The sequence below is a fragment of the Elephas maximus genome, chromosome 16 (genome assembly GCF_024166365.1).
Source record: "Elephas maximus indicus isolate mEleMax1 chromosome 16, mEleMax1 primary haplotype, whole genome shotgun sequence".
In the NCBI taxonomy this organism is placed as follows: Eukaryota; Metazoa; Chordata; class Mammalia; order Proboscidea; family Elephantidae; genus Elephas; species Elephas maximus.
In genome coordinates this window covers 26,080,027-26,104,873 of record NC_064834.1, presented here as the reverse complement: position 1 = coordinate 26,104,873, position 24,847 = coordinate 26,080,027, and the positions used below count along the sequence as shown (strand labels likewise).

Genomic DNA, 24,847 nt, shown 5'->3' with positions numbered 1-24,847 from the left:
AGCTCAACCTTTGACCACTAGAGGTCTCCTGGAAAGCAATGACCCGTATAACCCGGTTTATCCTCTTTCAAACCAATAGACTTGTTGCTCTAGGAGTTGGTGAGCTGGGTCTGCTGGAGGCCGCCTTATTAAAAACGCCACCCACCCGCCTCCCTGTGATGGCGCCAGGCTTGGAGGAGGAGGGAACCCGACGGTGGCTAACCCTAGAAAGCCAGTTCACGAATGAATCTGCAGACTCCAGGACCGCCCCTTCGCACCCCACTTCTTGGCCAAATGAGAAGGAGGAGAGCCCCTAACCCGAGGTCCCCAGGTGGGCAGCGCGGAAGCCCACGGACTTTCAATCGGCTGTGGACTAGCCAAGGGGCCAATGTGCAGAATCACCTGGCATAAAATCCACCGACAGTCCCGGACTCCCCCTCTACCCCCAGCGTTTCGTCCCCTCCCTCCCTTCCCTCTTTTGGCTCCCCGATCGCCTAAGCGACCCGGGCTTAACCGGTGGAAGAAGATTAGGGACCATATACCGTCCCTGTTCTGATCCTTGCGGTATTTTCTGGAAAAATTAGTAGCTTCTACCTGGGGCATGAGGGAGAACAAGCAAGGAAACAAATACACACACGAACCATCGTCATCAAGTGATAGCGACCCTACAGGACAGGGCAGAACTGCCCCACAGCGTTTCCAAGGCGACCCTGCAGGACAGGGCAGAACTGCCCCACAGGGTTTCCAAGGCTATAAATCTTTACGGAAGCAGATTGCCACATATTTCTCCCACAGAGCGGAGGGTGGGTTCGAACCGCTGACTTTTAGGTTAGCAGCCAAGCTCTTAACCACTGCGCCACAACGGTTCCCTCAAGCAAGGAAACAGCCAGGTTGAATTCCCAGTCTTTATCAAGCAATTGCTCACCAATAAAAGAAAGCTGCAGTGGCAGATTCGAGCCACATGCGGTAGTGTGTAGCAATTAGTAGATAAAATGCTGACTAAAGTGCTAAAACATAAGGTATTATTGTAGCCAAGGTCAAAAATGCTTCAGTTGTCTTTTGCAATTTGGGGAAGGGGAAGGCCTAAGAGTGAGCAGAGAGGTGTGCATTTTCGAAATGACCACCCTCTTTTTTAAAACTGTACTTTTTATTTCATTTTGTTTTATTATGATTCTGTTTACTATAGTCCAAGCTACCTAATTATGTCACTGCTGGTTTTTGCAACTAACTTAATCCGCCTGACCCTTTATGAAACGATTCACAGACACTGAATACTGTGTCTACGGCCTCCCCACCCCCTTGAGGGATGAGGATGACTTTTACATTTTTTACCTTTTAAGTAAACCAGATAGCTTAAAACAGAGAGTTAGATTTTTGGCTAGCAAAGCAGCAGGAATATAGACGTGTGAGTATAATTTTCCGTGTTTCAGTACAAGAAACAGCCCAGAAATAGTGGGTCATATAAACATACACTGCTTCCCCTCCCCAATCCTCTTCTATACAGCAAGTTCCAGTTATAAGCTTTTTTTTTTTAAATAAATAAATAAAGCAGTTGCTTTCATGATTATAACTGTCCTGAATGGATTGTCTTCTTACAACATTCAATCTGTTTATGAGTATTTACTTTACATTAGCCCAGGGACCCTGCACTGCAGGAGTTTGCCTCTATTCCCTTGGGTGTCGGTGTCTCAAGTCTTACATCTGCTCTGTGATTGATGGAGCCTTGAATCCACGTTATTACTCTCTCACAAGCAGAAATCAAACAGGCTATTAACTACATTACTTCAAAGAACTGTTTGAATACAATCTCCTTATCTTAATTGAAACTTTCTTTGTATGGATATTTGCTACACAGATAATTTACAGGTGCCTACCACGAATCACATTAAAGAAGAGGTAAAATAGAGGGTTTTTTTCTTTTTTGGTAAACACACACCATTGTGATCTGTAATTTTAAAAGCCATTCAGAGGATTGGACGGGGGTTTTGATTTATTAGATTTATTATGGTCATGGGGGTGGTGGTGGTGATGTAAAAAGAAAGGGAAGATAACCCTTGATTCAGTTTTGAAATTTAGCATTCATCTGATTAAAAGACTGCAGATATTCAGATCTAGATCCCTGCAATTGTTAACATCTCAAAAACCTTATCGGTGAATTTACGAGAAGAGATCACGCAGCATCCAGCCTAGTTCAGCACCTAACTTGAAGACGCATAGAAACAGGGTTTCTAATCAGATCAAGTCCCTTACAGACACTTAAAGACTTAAGGCACCAAAGACAGCAGAAGTTGCTTAGATGCTATAAAGAGCTGTGTATTTTTTAAGAGAGAGATTTAATATACAATCCAGGGATACCCTCAGGCATTCTGTTGAGGTTTCCTGCATAAATGCTGCTGCATTGGTCATACAGGAAACTGACTCAGAGTCGATCTCAAATATGATCTTGTCAAAATATTGCAACTTAAGTTTTTTAATATAGGATTTCTTGAACTGAGTGTATATATTTACGCTAACAGGACAGAGACAGAGCCTCAGGCACCGCTCATGTTTTAAGGAAAAAATGTTAAAGTGCCCTTCAGTCAAGTCCATTCATATGTAAGAAAAATGAACAAAATAGGTTATTCTAATCAAACGTCTGCAGTATGCATCATAAAGTTAAAAAGAGCGAGAGAGCTGTAATTTCTCTTTGTAACCCATGTTTATAAAATAGGAAGATCAGATGAAATTTCAAGGAAGATAATTAAAGAGTGATGTGCAAGTCATAATTTGGCTAATGCAAAAAGACGGGAGACTGCGAATTGTTACATTGTCTTCCTCAGTGGTGCAGAGTTGTGATATTACTTTAAATTATTAAAATAGTTTTCGACAGCTTTCACGATACCGGCTTTCTGGCATGGGCTTTTATTACTTATTGTAATTGGAGGATCTGCCATTTTCTTTCGTTTATCTCTGTGTGTAAAGAAACGAGATAGATCTTGCCTTTTATTACTTCCCCATGTTCTGAATCAAAAATGTGGTTTAGATAATGTTTAAGTGCCCTAATTCTTACTGCAGCGGACGCAGACGTTATGAAAAGGCATAAAAATACACACAGAGGGTCTTTCCACCTCAAGTCACTGAATATGAGGCATTTGTGCTCTGCCGGGTGTATTAACTTCAGCCATGTGAATATAATTTTCATTAAAGTAATCCTGTTTCAACTAGATGCTGTGACTAGAGGTGAAACGTTGCGAAAGCGTTAAAAATAGCTTACTAGTAATTTCAACATCCTGTAATTTTATCACAGATCAAGTTTCAACTGTCATACTATACAGACCTTATTCCCCATATATTACATGTTTACTTTTTTAGCATGCCAGACCCACTTTGGAAAGATTGGTGCCAACATAATAAAATCCGGGGGTGGGGGGAGGGTGGGGGGAGTACTGGAAGAAGTGGGAGGAGAGCGGCGAAGGGGGTGGGGGAGCGTGGGGGAAGCGAGTACACCATTTTACATCAACACTGCGAAAATGCAATCTAGCCTGGCGGAGGACCGGCAGCTGGGTCGGAGCGAGCGAGGGCTTTGCAGTCTTTGCCTGTTCCTTGTTCTGTCGTTCTTAAGTTTCTCTGCGTTTGCATAATAGCAGTGCATGCAAACCTCGCAATGCTCCAGGGCTCCAGAACAATAAATATACACATTTAAAGCCTTTATTGTCTTACGGTTCATGCCCCCCGGTTTTCAACAGCTTAATTTCTGGGTATATTTAACTAGTTTGCAAATGGATTTTTTCAGTTTCAAACTATTATTGAGGAAGCTCCCCTCCCTTTTTTGGCGGGGGAGGGGGTGGGGGTGGGGCAGGAGTCGGCATATTATTCCTGTAGCGCTGGGTTATATAAACACATTATCATTTGAGAGCGCCCTTGGCGTCCATCAGCATTGTAAACACGTACTAGTGTATATACTTCAAAATTAAAGAATGCACACGCAGAACCGGGAGCCTGAATTCGTATTCCAAGCAGACTCGCTGCTCGCATTTATTGATTTATCATGCATCGTTTATTGTTCCAGTACCTAAATGCAGTCGCTGTCCGTTCAATATTGTTTGCAAAATCCTGAGATGTGTGTGCACTGCTCACTTGTCTTTCTGTTCCTTTTTTTTTTTGCTGAGTATTTTTTTTTGCGAAGCGAACAAATGCATTAATATTTATATGTTTATATAATCGATAACCCACTTTTCCCTTCCATGTAAATAGGCATCAAAAGATAATTTAACAGATTAGTTCTCGAAAACATGGCAGTGAGGAAACGTAATTTAACTATCAAACAAATCTACATGTCTAATAACAGCAAATCTGCTAAGGAACATTAGAAAGAGGAGCAGCGCCCCGGAATCTCTGCAGGAAATGTTCTTTATATTAGACATATACAAGCAGGTCCTGTCAGATGCACAGCAGAGTTCGCTAGCCCTCGGCTCCTCCAAAAATCTTATTAGGCTGCACCTCTACACTCGGGCAGTTGGGAAGAGGGAGATCGCATCTTCACATAGTTCTAGGGTGGAATTTATTTTTACAAATATTCCTATATGTTTTTTGCCTTGATCCATCCGCTTCCCGCCGAGATGGGTTGAAGTCTTCCTCCCGATTATGAATTTGATCAACCCACATTTGGAAGGAAACCCACACAGTTGTAACAGGAGCTGAAAATTGAGTCGTCAGAGAAATATTAGGACATATTTTCAATCATTTTGGTACCGAAGGGGAGGCAAGAGCTTAGTTTTATATTGAGACATTACGCCGGCTGAAGGCAGAAAATGTTTTTCCCTGCCAGGACCTGATGCAATCCATTCAAGCCAACAAGTTTGGAGAGAATGTTGAGTTCAATCAATTCAGAACGTCGAGATGGAGCCCAACTCACTCCAGGTATTTCGCTCTCCTCCGCTCCTCCGATCCCGGCACCCCCCGGCACCCCCCAGCCCCCCCAGCTCACCCACACCTCTGCACCCACCCACACCCCCCACAAACTTTTCACCAAACTTTTACCCTCTGCATCTCCCCAAATCATTTTTATTGTTTAAAAAAAAAATCCCTGCACTGATCATACATACATAATGTAATTTTACCGCCTCAAATGGGGAGATGGGGAAGGGTGGCGGTGGGGGACCCTGGAGTTTTTCTTTTTTTTTTTTTTAAGGGAGGCAGAAAATTGGTGGGCTCTATTATTTTTCCACCCAGCGTTATATCTGGGCTCGTCTGTATTAAGAGTGTGGATGTCTGAGTGTAAATGTGTCTGGGAATAGATGTATGTGCTCTGATGGCTACATTATTTATTTGGTGCCTTTTTTTTCCCCCTGCAGTGGGTCGGCTCACCGTGTGGCTTGCACGGACCTTACATTTTCTACAAGGCTTTTCAATTCCACCTTGAAGGCAAACCAAGAATTTTGTCCCTTGGCGACTTTTTCTTTGTAAGATGTACGCCAAAGGATCCGATTTGCATAGCGGAGCTCCAGCTGTTGTGGGAAGAGAGGACCAGCCGGCAACTTTTATCCAGCTCTAAACTTTATTTCCTCCCAGAAGACACTCCCCAGGGCAGAAATAGCGACCATGGCGAGGTGGTAAACCTATCTCTACCTCTCTTCTTTCCTTATTATTTTTTCCCCCCTAGTAATGCTTATTACAGGGCAAGCTTGAAATACTGTATTCACTTCAGCAGGCGAGCAAGATCGACTCCTTTTTTAAAGGGGTAGCGCCACTAGCTGGGGCTCGAGTATTTTGCCATTGTCAGAGTTTGGCTGTCAGCTTTACAAAGAGGATCCAACTGCTGATTTTAGTCAAGATCAAATAACTTGTTCGAGAAGGGTTTTGTTCAAGGATCTGTGTGTGTATGTGTGTGTGTGTCAGATCGTTCGCTCTCCCAATGCTGCTTGAACATCACATGCTTTTTAAAATATTTTTTGTCTTTTGAAAATTTACCTTCGTGTCTGGCTCGGTCGGGGCTGGGTGGATTTCTTTCGGTGGGTTTCGATATTGTTCAGGTTTTTTTTTTTTTTTAAGTATTTGATATGTTTAAGGGCGGAAATTACGAAATGGAGGCAGAGTGAGATCAAAAGCTATTGAGTTGGCAAAGACGTGTTGAATAAAGTGATAAATGACAGGTACTGGAATAATACATTCAAATAACTTGCAGATCTGCCCGGGCGGATTTCAAAGCGGTCGTGTAACCGGCACAAACACGTTAAGCATTAACAACTATCTCTCGCCCCCTCCTCCCCACCCCAAGCCATTTGATGTTCTAGTTTTAAATTACTCCACGCCAAGTGGACGCCTTCCAGCACGATATTTGGGGGTGTGTGGGACGGAGGCGGGGGAGGGGAGGGCAGAGGGGTGTGTGCTCGCCCACTGGCCCTGCAGGTCCGGCGTTTGCCGTGCCCAGACGGCGCTCCGGGAGGCGGGGAGGGACCGAGTCTCCCTCGGCACGTTTCTGGGCGGCCGCGGGGGCGCTCGCCGCGCTCCCGGGAGGACGCCCGAGGTGAGCCCGCTGTCACCGGGCGCCGGGGCGGCCGCCTCCCTCCGGCTCTGTCATTTCATGTGTGACCGCAGTTCTGCGGGCTCCCCTCGTCAGCTGACCGACCTCAGCGCCGTGGTACCTACTGGGGGAACTATTTTGGGGCGCTTGTGTCCACGGCGCAGCGGGGAGGGAGGGCACACGGCCTCCTGGCAAGGCTTTGTGTTGCCAGAGCGAGAGCAGGGTAATCAAACTGAGACTTTGGAGGGCAGCTAGCTCTGTGCCAGGTTCCCGAGCTTTCGAGGTAGGTGTAAGGATCTTGTTAAATGAAGGCTTCTCCGTTTAACTCATGCCGGGGTTCTGAGCTGCCAGCCCTTCCCAAATTCCTTGGTCTGATGAAGTTGATTGTACTTTTGGCATCGCCAGTCCGCTCCCTCTCCCCAGGATCGAATTACCCATCAGTGGTCTTTGCCGGTTAATTACTGGAGTTCGTCAGAACGTTCGCCCTCGAATCTGCCTCTTCGGAAATAAGCCCCACCCTCCCCCTAGAACAGCACCCTCCCCCCTCCTTCCCCCTCCTCCCTTCTCCCTCCCTCCCCCCCCATCAGCTTTAGATTTTAAACGTTCCTGTTTCCCGACATCCGCCTGCAATTTTACAAAGGTGTTGTTTGGAAATACTGTGAAAAATCCTGCAACCTACCAACAGGTTGAGCTCTTTCCCCCTCCCAAGGTCTCGCTCAGCCCCCTCCCCCCGACCCAACTTTCTTGCGCAGCTGTCTTTCTCCCCCTCCTCCCCGCCCCCCGATTTCTTATTTGCTTTTCAAATTTATTACTTCAACATGGCCTGTGATCTGGAAAAGGGAAGGATTAAATATCCAAAAAAAAAAGCTGGTGCCTAATGGACTTCTGACTAAACCCAGGAGGAAATTATTTAGTGTTTTATGAGATATTTTGTGGTCACATTTTTTTTTTTTTTTTAGAAATGAAATTGGAATTTTTTTTTTAAAGACCCCGAGTTGACCCCACTTAATCCAGTTTTAATTTCTGGTGGTATAATGAAATAGTGAATTCTGACTTAAGAATAAAAACTATGTGGGCCGAAGGTTGCATCTGCTAGAACTGCTGGTAGTGAATAGATATATTTTTAAATACACGATTTCTTTTTAATTGTTCATTATGGGGAATGGAAAGCGAACCATTGTAATGATCGGTGCATTTCGTCACTGCTATGTGAGCCATACCTGAGAAAATTAATCTTGCCATTTAAAAGTAAACTCTTGGGGGTTTGCAGAGGGAGATGGTTCTATTTATAACCCTCAGCTGCATATACATCGTCTAATATTATGCATGATTTGTTTTTTAATGCTAACGGCTGGTAATTAGCTGTATGATTATACTTGTATATTTCATTAGGACTTTGGCTGATGTCATTGTGAATTATTCAGCCATATTAAAACAATTTTCAATTGAGATAATGACACGCCTCAAAATTATGCAAATTCAGGCTGCATTGTGCAAAATAATTATGACAAATGTAAAGCAGGTAGAAAGTTTCCCAATGCAGATCGTTTTTCCACCCTGGTGATGTCATTTCCCCCCTGGCCTAAGTTAGTCATTCATTAGCTGAATAGCAGAGGCAGTCCCCTCTAGAGAGAGAGGCTACAGAATCCAGCATTTACTGCCGGCACCTAGAGGGGGCAACAGGGCCTTCTCATTAAGAAATTTGCTTTGTTTTCACTTACTCCATTAACTTGTTTATATACATTGGAATGATTTTTATTATTGATTTTAAATAGTTTTGAATGATGCATCTGCCGTTTGCAATGTGCAGCTGAAAGAGAAGGGTTTGTTGGTGATATGCACTGTTATTTGGAGAAAATGTTCAGCACATTTAATCAGCCAGTACAGTTTATTTTAAGTAACCCAATGGAGGTTAATAATTTCTTGGTTGAGCTAACATCAGCATCCATTTCAAAAGGACAGCCAGGACTCACAATGCTTTTTTGGTTTAAGGGAATCGTTCTGTCTTTTCATGATTTCTTGAAATGTAAAGATGTCAGTTCTAAAAGCAGGAAATTGATAATTGTGTGAGATGAAAAATAGCATCCCTGGGTGGTTTGCTGTGGCTTTCAGAGGGCTTTTTGGGGGAATATTTTCTCATTGATCCTTGCAACAATTGTATGAGGCTGGGTAAGGCAGGACTTCATACACCCATTTTACAGATGGATACATAGGCTTGCAGAGGTTATGTGGCTTGTCAAAGGTCACCAGGCTAGAACCGAGACCTCCTCAAGCTTAAATTTGTGTGTGTGTGTTTTCCATTAAAACCTATACTTAAAACTGAAGCCCGAAAGCATCATATTCTTGAAGCGTGTGATAACGTGGGCAGTCCCTTGTACATTTTAGAACTGTGACTAGTCAGTCAACTGTGCCAAAGATCACCAGATATTTACGTATCAGAACCATTCTTATTTTGTAAAGTTCGGCTATTTCTAAACAGTGAAATATAACAAGTTATATTTTAAATACTCTTATTAATAATCATTAATAATTTATTATTAGTTCTAATAATTATGGTGTTTTGTTTACTTATATGCATTGCAGGCTCCATTTACTTCCAGTGCTGGCAGAGTGGTATTGAGGAAAAAAGCATTCCAGAAAGAGTCACATTTTGATTCTGCAACTTACTATTGTTTGACCTTGAGTCTTAAACACTTTGAGTCTCAGTTTCTTCAGCTGCAAAATGGGAGCTATATATTAAGGCCATCTGTGGGTGGGTTTTGGTGGATTACTGTGAAGATCCAGAGGCACTATATGACCAAAGTGCTCTGTAAACTTTAAAGTGCTTACATAAATAGAAAGAAGTTATGATTATGGTGCCTTTTGTTCTAGATAGTCTCAACTTTATAAACAATGACAAAACTTAATAACTTTTATGTCTGTGTGAAGGTTACTGGCCCTAATCATGATAACTGTCTTAAATTACCATGGAAGTGAATAGCCGGGGCATGCACAAGAAGTTAAGCTCTTCAGTAATTGCCCACAATTGCCACATTCAGCTAGTAGCTCTTTAGAGGAGAAAAAGGCAAAGTAGGTGGGTAATTGGTTCTGTTACTGGGAAACTTCTGATGACATTCAATTTAAAATTGCCAAGTGCTTAATTTATTGGCAGTATACTCTATACTCTCTTAAAATAGGTAGATGTGTTAGCTTGGATTTCAGCAGCACCAGCCATGACTTGGGTTCTACGAGGTTTGCAACTGTTGATACGGTTAAGGTAATGATGTCAGGGGGTCAAGATCAAGCATACTTGGGGTGTTATGGGCTCTATTAACATGCATCCAGGATTTCTAAAAGTGGTTTGGCCATCACCAGCATCACTGAGACATTTGTTAAAGATGCAGATTCTGGGGGCCCTGTTGGAATCAACTCAATCAGAATCTCTGGAGGTGGGGTCCAGGATTCGGCATTTTAAACGTTTTAAGCACTCTTGCACCAGCTGTGTGATGTTAGGCAAGCTTTAAAATCTCCGTGCCTCAAATTTCTCATCTGCAAAATGGAAGTATAGTACCTACTTCATAGGATTATTTTAAGGTTTAAATGAGCTTACAGTTGAGGTTGGCACATACTAGGTATTTCAATAATGGCTGAATATTATTATTATTATTAGTATTAATGATATTGTTCTCATTGAAGTTAGAGACCACTACCATGATCTTCCTAAAGAGAAAGAGTGGCATGGCACCTAGGTTAGTTTGCTAGAACGCATGGCCAATTAAAAAAAAAAAAAAACAAACCTGTTGCCGTAGAGTCGATTCCGACCCATAGTGACCCTGCCCCATGGGGTTTCCAAGGAGCAGCTGGTGGATTTGAACTGCCAACCTTTTAGTTAGCAGCCATATCACTTAATTACTGTGCCACCAGGGCCCCATGACCAGTGCAGATCCTCTCAAAATAGGCTGTCTTTCATCCATATGTTGGGTTTGCCTGTGTCACTAAAATAAAAGGCTTCTTAAGGGTTTTCATTTTCCTACTTACATATGCTGTCAACTGGATTGGCAGCATTTCTTAAAGATTGCCTGATCCTATCACCTTCGGGGTTAGGCAGCACATTCCGGAATCAAAGAGGTGCTGTGTTGGCCTTGTTTTTCTCTGTTTGCTCAGTCTCTGGTCTGCATCCATGAGCTGATTTTTTTTTTAGAGAGTTTGCAGAGACCTCTTGAGTGACCTCACTGGCCTTGGATGATTTCTTTAACTTTTCTGAACCTCAGTTTCTTCATCTGTAAAATGGATTTAATGGTCTCTACCTTGCAGGATTATTGAGAAAATTAGAAATAATAATAAAAAGGGCCTGGTAACTAGCATAGTACCTATCCCTGAGAGCTCAGTGAGTAATGGATCCAGTTATAATGATTATTACTTATTTTAGTAATCATCTTAAGCTAAGAGAGGGGATATCTTTTCTCTCTGCCTAGCAGACCTTTAGGAGTAGGGTGAGAACTTAATGAATTATATGAAGGGAATTTATTAAACTACGACAGGAATCTGCAAACTAGGACCTGAGGGCCAAATCTGACCCACCTACCCCCCTGTTTTTGAAAATAGGATTTTATTGGAACATAGCCACACAGTATTGTTTGTGGCTGGTTTCACGCTACAACAGCAGTGTTGAGTAGTTGTGACAGACTATGTGGCCCACAAAGCTGAAAATATTTACCGTCTGGCACTTTACAGTGCCAACCTCTGGCCTATGGGGTGGATTTAAAATGAGGTATGTGACTGTGTACCTGTTTGTCTTTCTTACTTGGGTTTGGGGCAAGATCCAGGAATGTAAGAAATAATTTAACCATGATATTTTGCCATTAACATTTACATATATGAATCTCTGTTTGTTTCAGTGTTAGGTCCAGAATGCTAAAATCTGGGGAGGTGTGGTAGGTATACAAAATTATATTCTGTATGGTTAAGAGTCACACTCCAGCCGGTATTGATGTGGTCTATCTTGAGTTAATGAAGAACTGCTTGCTGAGTGCTAAGCTAGCACTCTGCTGGTTGCAGAGGAGAACACAAAGTCATATGGCCCTTTTTCTCAAGAATCTTATCAATCTTGATAGGGAGATCAGGTTAACATTCATTAAACAAATATAAAAAACAATGTAAAACTCTGTATAACATGTTGGTAAATTGTACTGATGATAAATGCAGTATGTATTCCAAGGAAGGCTCATAATCAGCGTGATTTTGGAAAGAGAATTTATTCAGTTCCTCAAATGTTGAAGACCTACTATGTGCTAGAAACTGGGGAAATAGAGATGAGCTCACGATCTACCCCCAGATACAAATACTAGTCAGTATTCAGAAAACCTACCAGACTCTTTGTTTGTGTTCCTTATTTAAAGTTGAGAATAACTAAGGTTGCTATTTATTTGTAGCCTTCTATGATCTTTCTGGAAACTAAAAAGTACTGTCTTCATCTTTGAACTGTCATTCACTCCACCCATATTGATAGAGCACCTGCTATGTGCCATGGCCTGTTCTAGGCACTGGGGATACAGCAGTAAAGACAGACAAGAATTCCTGCCTTCATGGAGCTTACAGTCCAGGGATTGGTTTTAACCTCTATGTCCTTTATACATTGTTTCTTATATTAGAGTTAGGCCTGTTCTTTTGCCTTGTCAGCTGCCCCCACAACACACATACCTCTTAACATATAGTAGTTGCTAGGGGCAGAGGGTTGTATTTTACCCCTGTGTACTTCACAGTATTCTGTGCTATTCACCAAGTATTTATTGAATGACTGAACAACATAATTGAAATTCTTTCTTGCTCACCCTCTGATTTCTTTAAGTTTGGCCCAGTTTCTTTCTGGCAGAGGGCCTATGACCCATCATTCACATGTGGGCCAGCTCTGGCACCCCATCTCATACTTTTCATTCCTCCTCTACAATCCGTAGTCATTTTGCCCTGTAGGATGTGAAAACGTGTTTAAGCACTTATCAAAAGTATTAATGAACATTTGGGACTGAACGTTCATGCTAGAAACAGCATCTTCATCTCTTTGGGTGTGTTTCCAGTCTTCAGGCATCAGCCCATACAAAGCCAGGGCCTCGGGGTGGGAACCTGTGAAAAGACTAGACTTCAGGGAAGAAGAGTTGCTCTTTACCTGTGCTGGTTGACAGGTTATGCAAACCAGCATGTTGTTCAGGCTGATGGTCTTAACTAGGCCACATGCTTGATAGCAGGACAAAATTGTAAGCAATTAAAATCTCTCTTGACATTTAGACTGTCAGGCACATACTAAGGAAATGTAATTTTTATGAAGTACAAGAGTCCACACATGTAAATACTTCATTATTAATTATTAATAAAGCATACCATTGTTCATAGTGGCATCTAGTGATACATGACTCAGACTCATTTATCAAAGTCTAGTTTTAACCAATATCCAGAATATAATTGCTCGAATCAAATGCATTTGCTTGTCATTTTTTTATAGCCAAGGTAGTTGGATATTTGCCATCTTCTACTCAGAATAATATTGTAGCTAGTGATTCCCTGTTGGCTTGGCTTTTAAAGAAATTTAAAACAAATGTATCAATTGTTGGCTTAAGGACTCATTCGCCTCTCAGAAATGTGGTCATGGATTCCTGCATTTCTTGAGAAATCCTTGCGCCATGATGTTTTTTTCAAGTCACCCAGCGGTCCTAACGGGCTTGCTAGAGATTAGAGCCTAGGTTTTGGCCCTCAGGGAGCATTGCTCACATCCTAGACTGCAACCGTCAGTATTGACAAGACATTTCAAACATGCAGATGATCATTATTATTGAAACGGTGCTTTAGAATCATGCTAATGGCGTCAATCTCCAGCACACATTTTTGTAAATTAATTCAGCTTTTAAAATCAGATGCACTGTTAGCAGCGTTGAAGATGGATATTTGACATTTATCACGCAGACTAGGAAGGGTGGTTAATTATGTGAATTTTCGGTAGGATCTTGGTGGCTGTCTAAGTAGGTGCACAGTGGCGTGTGTCCTTGTACGAACACATGTGGCCATCAAGTTCAGAGGCCTATCTCCATCCTTATGCCCCAGAGGCCACGTGTTGCTAGTCAGTCAGGCTAATGCCCCCCTAAGCGTCTTTCGCCCTACCTTTCCTTTCTCATGACTCTGAGTATAGCAGGCTGTGAAACACAGCCCCTCTTCCCATAGTTGCGTTCCAAGCCTGATCAGTGGCACTAAACATTAAACTCTTGTCTTTGAGAATAATAGGCTTTGCTTTCTACACCCTCAAGCATGTTGAGCTACTGTGCAGGCTGGAAAATAAAAATGTTCTAATTGTGTCTTTTAAATAAGCATAGGAGTGAATTAATTAGACCATATTTTGTCTTTAGTTGCTTAGTTACACAATAGTATTCCTGAGCACGAGTAAGATAAATTGGCTCTTTTTGTGCTGCTTGTCCCTTAATCATAATTACTGTATTGCTCAGGAGAGTAAAGCATACATAGATTTTGAATTTTTTATTAATAGTCAAACATATGCATATGATATATAAAGTATATGCTGCTCAACCTGTTTTATATGCTTTTATGTGGGAAGAAGTTTTATTGTGGTGGTAACATTTGCATTAGTTGCTCAAAGATGTAGTTCTGGGAAATACATAATTGAAATGTTTTTGAATTGCTTTTTCTGGCCTTTTCAATCTTATTCAAAATAATAGTGCCTCGAGTCCTGGAGCAGTCATTCTCATTTGATTTAACATCTTTCTTTGCTCTGCCTGCGTGGCGCCCAGTTTTAACCCTGAAGAGCCTAGATGGGATTCAGTGATTCATAGGTCTCATATGTTGTGCCTTGCTTTTTGGCTCACTTTGGGGGGGTGCAGAGCGGGGGTCAGAAGAGCACCCACATCCTGCTATCGGACCTCCAGTGTCTTCGTCCTTGGTACACTTGCATGTTCCTTGGGTTAGAGATCAAAAGAATTTGTTTTAGCTTGGGCTGGGTAACTACATGTACTTGCCTTCTCGGGTCTTGCAAAGCGAGATGTTGCTACTAGAACATGGGTTTCTAGCCCCCTCCTCCCACCCTCAGCCAAGGAGGGCAGCAAGATTTGGACAGCTTGCTGTAGTTATTGAACAATGGGAGAGCGTGGCTTAGGATCCAGGATACATGCTGGGTAAATGTATGTGAAAATTGACCCCATTGTTCTGTTGTATTTGAAAGGCAAGTAAATTATTTACAGATATTTGCTAATTAAAGCACATGTTGTTTTACCAGCACAAAAGAACATAATAGAACTAGAGACAAAGAACTAAGTGTGAATAATTTAAACTTGCTAATTCTGTGTATTTTTCTTAAGAGAGGACTATGTTTTAAAATATATGTATACATATGTGTGTGTATATATATAACTATACACACACACACAAACACACATATGTATTTGTTGTTGGTAGGTGCTGTTGGGTCAATTTCAACTCATAGTGAACCCATGTGGCAGAGTAGAACTGCCTGTAGCATTTTTCTAGGCTATAATCTTTATAGGAAATCTCCAGGCCTTTCTCTCATGGAGCTGCTGGGTTGCTGGGTGGGTTCAAACCACCAGCCTTTCAGTTAGCAGCCCAGTGCTCAATCATTGCACCACCAGGGGGGGTGTGTGTGTGTGCATGTGTGTGTATAGAGAGAAGGCGGGAGGGCGGGAGAGAGAGAGAGGGCCCTGGTGGTGCAGTAGTTAAGAGCTATGGCTCCTTGGAAATCCTATGGGGCAGTTCTACTCTGTCTTGTAGGTTTGCTATGAGTCAGAATTGACTAGATGGCAATGGTTTTTTTTTTTTTTTTTAATAAGGGAGGCCTTGCATGGTACAGAAGCAGCAGGCCAAGTTCTTTCCAGTTCCTTGTCGGTAGGCCTGCCCCAAGCTCTCTGTGGAATGTCAGAGATAGAAACCATTCTGACAGAATTCTGTTTTCCCTTGGTCCAAAAATCTCTTGCTGTCATCTGATTTGAGCTCACATCAGATTCCGCTGGAAAAAAAGCAAATGAGCCAGATATTATACTAGTGATTACAATCGTTATCATTGCCTCGTCCTCAGACTTTCCTAAATGGTGGACCCAGATTTAGTTGTTTCTCTTCAGCTACTACCCAGTTTCGGCAAACTTCTGTTCGGAAGTTTGTGTTGTGGAATGAAGGTTGCTGAGAGTCAGTGAAGGTCAGATACAGAGAATGTTGCTGATGTAGTTCTTGACTGGAATGTTGGTGTATCCATAGGGGAAACTGGTTTTCCTGGCTCTGCCATCTGCATGGGCATGTTTGGTCCCTAGGTATTGTTGATAAAGATGATGATCAAGAGGACTTTTCTATGGCTACCTAAGAAAAAGGTTCATATTTACTTTGCCATAGACATCTAATAGGCTTAGGACAAAAGAGATTTAGGAGAATTAGTCCAGCGCCTTTTATTTAACAGGTGGAAAAACTAAGGCCCAGAAAAGTCTTGGGCACATGCTGAGAGTTAGTGAGTAACAGAAGTAGAGCTGGAACTCAGTGCCCTCAGTCACAGTGGTCTGCTGCTTTGGGGAAGGGGCACTGTCTTGAGGTTATGCTCTGAGGAAAGTAGGTGAGGGTTTCTCCTTTATGTGCTCGGAGTGGGTCTATTCCACTGCCCCATCTTGGGTGATACCACAAAGGAATATCACTTTTATAAAATCACTAGCGTAGAGTACAAACTTTATTCTAATTTCAAGGATTTAGCCTGATAGGCAGGGTCCCAGGGCAACCTCATCATCATTTATTCATATTCTTTCCTGAAGCCAGGAGGGTCCTGTGATGGGAATATTTTATGTTAGTCTATTAAAAGATATTCCAACTTGGTGACAAACAGAGTTGGTTTTTCTGTCACCATCATGGATGGCTTTATGCATTCAGAACTGTTTATTGAGTGCCTACTATGTGTCAGGTGCTGTTCCCTGCACTGAGAATATAATAGTGAACAAATTGACTAGTATATAGATAATTCTGTTCTCACAAAGCTTACCTGCTCTCCTACAGTAAGAAGGAAGAAGCAACGTAATTGAGTCATCCAAAATGGAGGGAAAACCATCCCCATACATCTTATTCTTAGAGCCATTTGCATACTTCCTTCTTCTAGAGTGCTTTCCCTTCCCCTCCCTATGTATCCACAGCCCAGAGAAAATGCCCAGCTATCTTTTTTTCTGAAACCATATGCAAAGGTTTCACCCATAATGTTTTCAATGAAGTCACAACAGTGTCTGTTTATTCGGTATTTATTATGTGTCAGGACATGTCATTGGAAAAGGCCAGTTGCTAGGAAGGACATCATGTTTGGTAAAGCAGAGGATCAGCAGAAACAAGGAAGCCTTTAATGAATGGATTGACAACAACAGCCACAATAATGGACTTAAACATACCAAAAATTATAAAGATGGTACAGGATCAGGCAACATTTTGTCCTGTTGTACATAAAATCTCCATGAGCCAGAGCTGACTTAAGGGCATGTGTCAGATATTGCATATATATATGTATAATTTAATTCTCACAGAAATTCTCTAAGGTGGGTACTATTTTGACATTTCTATATCTTATAGATGATACAACTAAGATTAAGGCTAAGTAACTTGCCTGAGATCATACATAGGTAAGACTCAGAGTCAGGATTGAAACCCAGCTTCTCTCTGACTTTTGCCAGGACCAGTGATCTTCATGTCCCCCTATAACCTTACAATACATTGAGAGCTCCCAGCCTTGGGACTTTCTTTATATACTGACCTATTCTCTAACTGACACTTTCTGAATATTATTTCCTTTATTCCTTCATTTATTCAGCATGGTTTTTGAAGGCTTCTGTCCTGCTCTCTAGGAAGCTGTAAGCAAAGTGGCGATTGACTCATACGCAGGTAACTCAATAATAATACTACGTACTTGCGTAATAAAATGCTACAAGAGCTTTTAAATTCCACAAGCCCACAGTAGACACAGAGTGCCTTTCACATATTCCCAGGAGAGGTACAGGAGTCTCGGCCTGAGCACCTCCTAAGGGCCTTCTGTGAGCAAGCCCAGTGCCAGGCCCCAGAGAGACAGGTGGAAAACCAGGCGGGTCCCTGCTTCATGGACCTTACAGTTGTGGGGGTGCACATGTATGACTGATCAAGCTATCCCAGTAAATGGATGATTTTGGGTGCCATCAGTGTGATGAAGGGAAAATTCAGGGACCTAAGAAAGAGGTGCCTGATCTAGTTGGGAATATATGGGGAGGCATTTTAAAAGAAATATTTGAGCTGAGGTCTAAAGGGATTCTGGGGTGAAGATTGGGAAGAGGTTTATAGGTAAGACCTGGAGGTGGGAGTAACATCCCCACAGAATGATTTCTAGGCTGGACCTGGGCTGGCAAATCCAATAAAAAGGTTGTCAGAGATATCAGTGCCTGCTAGAGGCACCTATTATTCCAGACATCATCTAGACACCTAGGTAGCATCTTCAGAGTTGATTTGCACTGCTTGGCTGCTGAGCTGGTCAAAAAAGAGGTTGGCAAACCACAGCCCATAGGCTCTATCTGGCCCACTGCCTGTTTTTGTAAATAAAGGTTTATTGGAGCCCAGTCACACCCATTTGTTTACAAATTGTCTCTGGCTGCTTTTTTGCTACAATGGCAGAGGTAAGTAGTTGCAACAGAGACTCTATGATGTGGAACGCCTAAGATATTTACTGTTTGGTCCTTCACAGAAAAAAATTGCCATCCCCGGTCTAAAAATAATATTAATAAAGATAATAGTATAACTAAGTGTGAAAAGCTTTATATGTGTGACCTTTTATTTACTCCTCACAATGGTAATACCATGAGATAGGTTCTAGGGTCATCCCCATTTTGTAGATGGGGACCCTGAGAGGTTAGGTTGTTTGTCGAGGTTTCCAGCTCATTCACTGAGTAAATGACAGAGTCCAGATGGAAACTTAAGCTGTCTTGCTTCCAAAACACAGACAGCAGAAATCTGTACTGTCCTGCTTATATGTAGAGGAAACAGAAGTGGTATCAGTCAACGGGGAGCCAAAGAAAAGGGACAATAAAATTAGCTGGGGTTTTTCTCTGGGAAGTAAAACGATACAACAGCAGCTATGTCATCTTTGAAGGTCTTGCTCAAAAGACACCTCTTCCATGAAGCCTTCTACTGACTTGTCTAGGGAAGAAGGGAGCCTTAGAGCAGAGGTACATGCTTAGATGCCCATTGGATTAGCTAGGCAGGTAAAATGGATGAGTGAAGTGAGCCAGGTCTGGAGACAATATGATGTTTGGAGAACTGAAGAGCAGATGATGCACTTGAGCCATGCCTCTAAAGCTTTGTTCCTCAGGTCCTACCGCTCATTGCTGTTGGAATGTTAATCTGATATTGCCAGATCTTTCCATTTTTCAAGAGAAGTCAGAAATCCAGCTTTTTGTGTGATTTCAGATTGCAGGTCAATTCAATTTTTATAAACACACTGTGGGCCAAGCAAAAGAGGTCTTCTGTCCAAACGTGGTCCCTAGGCTGCTCTCTTGCAACCTCTTTAAAGAGCAAGGCCTTTGACCATTATAATTTGTAAAGCTTTGTAAAAATGACATGGGAGTGGCATCTGACCGGCTCTAACTTCACGAGGGGGAAAGAGAATCAAAATCAACAGCCTAAGGCTGATTCCTATGAGGTGGAGGTCAGACATACCTCCTCTTTCTGCCATCTTTTACCAATTCTGACACCAACCATCCCTCCCATAGCACTTTCTACTTCTCTGCCGAATTCGATAATTCATTGCAATGGCCACACAGAACTCAAGAAAAATACTCACGATTATGGGGTTTATTGGGGGAAGTAACAGGTTACATTTCGGGTTCAGGAACGCTCAGGATACAGTTCTTTCATCAGGACAGGCTTTTTTCAGCTGTGCCCACAGGCATTCCTCCTTCTGGCCCTCGGCCTCTGCCCTGCTCAGGCAACTATTATAAAGCTCTTTTCACTCTGTCGAGAACTGCCCAGAGGCACCTCACTCTGCCGGCAAGCCTTGGCCCAAAGGCACTCAGCTTTCTCACTCTACGAGCCAGTCTCCTGCCGGTCTCTCCTGCTGCCATTTCTCTGCAACCGCTTCTTGCTGTCTTCAGTGTTACAGCTCTCTTTCTCTCTCTCTCTTTCTGTCTCCTGGTTGCAGGAGCATCTCAGCACAGGGATCCTGGATCCAAAGGACCTGTTCCTTTCCTACCTCTTCCTCTTTGATGGTGGTGGTCCTCTCGTGCCACCTCTGGAATGGCTCATATTAAGCCTAGCAGGATGGCAAAACTGACCATTCCCTTTTTAAGGGTTCTATAGACCTTATTTGCAAGGTCCCACCCCCACACGGGTGCCATGAATGTTATTTGCATTATTAGCAAGCTATCCACTCCCCTTGGTGGGCCACAATTAACTGATTTGTATACTCCCACCCAATCACTTGGGTGGGAGTTACAAGACCATGATGAGAAAGGCCATATAAAAGTGATCCATCACACTGCAAGCTTTCTTTCTCATATAAAAGCCATAGGCAAATGAGAAGGAAGGAAATATCAGTACTAGATTTGGTCTGGATTTGGGTAAGAGAGAAGGGGTCTAGTAGGAAATAAGGTAGACTGAGGCAAGATCACAGGAAGCCTAATATGCCAACTTAAGAAGTTTAGACTTGAATCTAAAGGCAGTGAATGGAGAAGCCATTGGAAGTTTTTAAGCAGATGTATCTTGTTGATTAATAATTTCATGTGTGTTTTCTTTCTATTTAGAATATAAACTATTAGTCTTGAACCCTGGTAGAACCAAGTGTAAATATTATTTTAGTTAATAGCTGTGTGTCATCTTGGGCAATTTGCTTAATCTCTCTGGGGTCTCAGTTTCCTTATCTGTGAAAGGAGTTAATCTTGCTGGGCTTCAAACCTCAAATGAGAGCAGTAAACCATGGCCAGACTTATGCCACATGTCTTAGCAGATCCTGGTTATCATTCCTTCTCTTTTTTGTCAGGGACAAAATCCTAACTTTATTGCCCCATTGAAGCCTGTCATGGTGCTAGACACTTAATAGCTCATTAATAAGTAATTTATGGTTGAGTCATTGAATTACTAATATTGTGTGAAAAACAACTAAGAAAACTATCAATTTAAAGACGGTTAAATTTCCTGGTTCTTTATCTGACCCAAGAGATGGTTCTTGAGCTTAGGTTCAACATTCTTGATCCTTGTTTAAGGTTTCCTCTCTCTGTGGAGGGTACACACCTCAAGCCCATTCTGTTCTGTTGCATTTAGGTCTAAAGGACCTTGAAGGGAATTTCTTCCAGCAGCCACCACAAAATAAAATGAGATGGGAGAATGATGGAGTCAAGAGACAAAACCTGTGTTCCAGATGTCCCATCTCAGTTTGCTGAAGAAAGTTCAAACCTGGTGCTTCCCAGGTTCCTGCCTTTCATGATGCAGCCACCAGGAAACCTGGTGTGGGTCTGCTGAATGTGCACAGCAGTGAATTTAATCAGATTTCAAATATACTCACTTTTTCTCCATTTTTAAAAATTGTCTCCTATTCCCTATTCTTCAAAACATCCCTAACATGAAAATTTATTTCATCCCTTTGCCTCTCTCTCTTTTTGGGTGGTGATGGAGGTTATATTCCAGGCCACCTCTTTTAAGATATGGAATGCCAGGTTCTTTAAAACGCAATATAGCATCAGCAAAAGGGTATAAAGGGAAAGGGTCCCAGCCAAAATGGCTGGGGGATCTTAGAAGAAGGGTCTTCAAAATGGAGATGGCCCGGTGGGCCATTTAATCCCACTGTGCACATCAGAGTACTAGAATTCAAATGAAAATACTGCTGTAGAACTCAGTCTCCTCACCAAATTATGCCAGAATCCAGTTTACATGAGTTATGAATAACTGAATTCTCTGTATCTTAAGTGAAATAGTCTGTTCCGTTCTGTTCCTTGTGAATATTTTCCATAACTGTCTAATCGTTTTTTGTACTCAATGTGTGTTCAGCAACAATGCACTGGGTTGTAAAATATGCATCCCCAACTATCTGGGCAAGCAAAAAGAAGGTTCTAGTAAAAAGACTAAAGATGTTATTCTAATGCAAATTGTACAAATCACATAAATGGCAGTCTTCTAAAATTATCAACGGGCTCTTTTTTTTTTTCCTTTACAGTATCGGTCCTGTTTCTCACTCCACATTTTTGATGTTACTAGATTAGTAATTCAATAGATGGCTAAGCAGGTGTTCAAATCACTTCTGACCCCCCAAATTCCTCCAGTGACCCCTCAAATGCAGTGGAGTGAAAACATTCTCAGCATGTCAGAATATTGAGATATCTCAGTTCCCTTAAGTTTCTTTTCCCTTAAATTTTAAAGGCTATTTTCTGCTCTTTCTTTTTCTTCCTTTCTTTTTAAGCAAAGAGAAGCCTTACCTAGTCTTGGCAGGGAGGGTTGGAGGTTGCGTGGCTATAAGACCAGCAGACTGTACTTACAGATAGCGGAGTTGTAACTGGTCAGCTGTGCCAACAGATTTTAAAAGATGAATCTTGAAAGGATGGGAGGGAGAGAAGAGAGATGAGGCTTGGGATTCTTGTCTGGTAGCTAAGGGCATCACTATGTGCTGAGTCAGTTAATACAAGAGTTGGGTCTCCCAGTTGCTCATCTTGGTTGCTTAGACAACAGGGACATATTTAAAGGATATAATACTGCTCTTGAAAAACATAATGTTTCTACTTCTAAATATAGGTCTTCTAACTGCAACCTTTTTTCCACTTCATTCAGCCAATATTTATTAGTGTAGTTTTTTTCTTTTTATGTACACGGTGCTATGGGGAGTGATAAAAAGAGGCATAAGATCAGGCCTTTTTGCTCTAAGTTGTTTATAAAACATACGTGAGGTAGCCTTATTTGGTAAAATCATGTTTAATCTGCCCCTGCCATCCTGAAAGGTGCATGCACATTGTTAAATAGTATGTATATTTGAAAATTTCTATGGGTACCCAAAAAAGAAAAGGTCTCTTTTCTAGGCAGTAGTTTCAGGATTTAGGCAATTGCAAGAGGCATTTTTCTGTTGGCTTGTCAACCTCTTAGCAGAAATTAATCTAATTTCCAGGCATAGTTGAAACTAGTAGCAAGCACCTTGCATCACAAACTTTATTTCATTGTCACACAAAAATGTGCAAATGTATCCCATGTTAGAGCTTGGTGTATTTGTTATTTATTGCTGCGTAACAAGCCACCCCCACTGAGTGGCTTAAAACAACAAACATTTATTATCGCACAGTTTCTATGGGTAGGAATCTGGGCTTGGCTTAGCTGGGTGACTCTGGCTCAGGGTCTCTCAAAGGTGCAGCTGGGTATGTAGTCATCTGGAAGCTGTGCTGGGGGAGGGTCTAATTACAAGCTCACTCACCTGGCTGCTGTAGGCCTCAGGTCCTCACTGGCTGTTTGATAGGGGGCTTCTGCTCCTTGCTGGCTGATGGCCTAGGCCTCCCTCTGTTCCTTGCACGTGGGCCTCTCCATAGGACAGCTCCCAACATGGCAGCTGACTTCCCTCAAGCGTGCGAGTGAGACAGAAGCCACAGTCTTTTTGTAACCTAATCTTGGAAGTGACATCCCATCACTTCTGCCTAATTCTACTTGTTAGAAGTGAGACATGATGTCCAGCCCACACTCAGGGGGAGAAGATTACACAAGGCCTGTCTACTGCAGTCAGCAACAGAACCAATCACTTTAGTGTACAGCTAATCTAACCAGGGTGGAAAGATTTTCTTCTTTCTCTTTTATTGTTAACACATATTGTTCTCAGGTGGTTCCTCCCAAACACCCCTCTCCCCTCCCCCCCGCTTCTGGGCATATAGTTATGTATGACATACATAGTAGACAGCAGATTGCTTTAATCTTTTAAAGATTTGTTAGTCTTATAGTATGTCAGAGAGCCATATTGGGTCTTTTTTTTTTTTTTTTTTTTAACCTAGAGTCTTAATCAGAGAATTTGGAGAGTTTTCTGGAGAGGGCGTTGTGTCTGGTATAATGATGAGTCTGAAGAAAAAAGGGGAAGGAGGAGTCCTGTAGCTGGTATAATTAAACAGGCTCCTTGATGCGTAAGAAAATAGGCATGTTTCATTCTCAGTGGTTGGGATGGGGGTGTCTTTTAAGTCAAGTTGGCGTATGCCTACATAAACAAAACCTAAGGTGAGGCCTCAGAATCTAGATGGAGGGAGCTCTCATCCCGGGCTGTGTTTTTAGTGAGTACGCCTACAGAACATGAGCATCTCCTAGCTGGTCTTCAACCTTATGCCTGTCAGGAGAGCAGCTGGCCTTCCATCTTTTAAATCCTGTGGAAATTAGCTGTTTCACAGGAAAGCTCATCAATTTCTCTTTCAGGAAGGGTGTAGCTTGGCTTTCAGCAAAGTGCTCAAAATATACATATGTAGGCACTTGTTTGGGGAAATTAAAAAAAAAATCGCTGTCGAGTCTACTCTGACTCATGGTGGCCTCATGTGTGTGTCAGAGTAGATCTGAGCTGGATAGGGTTTTCAGTGGCTTTCTAAGTGCCTCTGGGTGGACTCGAACGCCCAACTTTTCCTGTAGCAGCTGAGCACAGTAACCATTTGCATACCGCCTGGGGACTCCTGTTTGGGGAAAAGGTGGCACTAAATAGATTCTGGTTAATTTTTAGTAAAAGAAATTGATTTATGGGGTGGTTTCCATCCTAAATCTAGTGGGAGAAAAGGGGTCTGTACTCAAATTTAGGAGCATGTATCAACACCTTTTTTTTTTTTTTATCAACGTTGGATGGGTGTGTTTTCTTTTTACATTCCTTAACTTTCTCTCTCTCTTTTTTTTTTTTTTATTATGCCTCTCCTGAGCTAGCACCTTTGTCGCAGTGGTGGTGTTCCTTCTGCCTGGAATGTACTGTGTTCTCCCCTGTATTAGTTACCTAGTGCTGCTATAACAGAAATACCACAGGGGGTGGCTTTAACAAACAAAAATTTATTTTCTCACAGTTTAGGAGGCTAGAAGTCTGAATTCAGGGTGTCAGCTCTAGGGGAAGGTTTCCTCTCTCTGTCAGCTCTGGAGGAAGATCTTTGCCTCTTCTGAGCTTCTGCTCCTGGGCAATCATCATGTGGCTTGGCGTCTCTCTTCCCCAGTCTCTGCTTGCCTAATCTGCTCCATTTATCTCTTGTAAGAGATTGACTGAAGACACACCCAACATTAATGCTACCCCATTCACATAGCAGAAAACTCATTCCCAAATGGGATTATAATCACAGGCATAGGGGTTAGGATTTACAACGTTTATTTTGGGGGAAGAAAATTCATTCCATAACATTTCCCTACCTTAACCTCCTGGCCCCTTGTCTTCCT

General features: G+C 42.2%; 1 protein-coding gene across 1 annotated transcript in view; it reads left to right on the top strand.

Moving 5' to 3' along the window:
• Positions 1–4,769: 4,769 nt before the first annotated feature.
• Positions 4,770–24,847, top strand: part of ARID5B (AT-rich interaction domain 5B) — a 200,400-nt gene continuing 180,322 nt past the window's right edge. The window contains exons 1-2 of the mRNA XM_049855651.1: positions 4,770–4,878; positions 5,313–5,567. Coding sequence (XP_049711608.1) covers positions 4,858–4,878; positions 5,313–5,567 — 276 coding nt within the window. The 5' untranslated portion in view covers positions 4,770–4,857. The remainder of the gene's footprint in view (positions 4,879–5,312; positions 5,568–24,847) is intronic.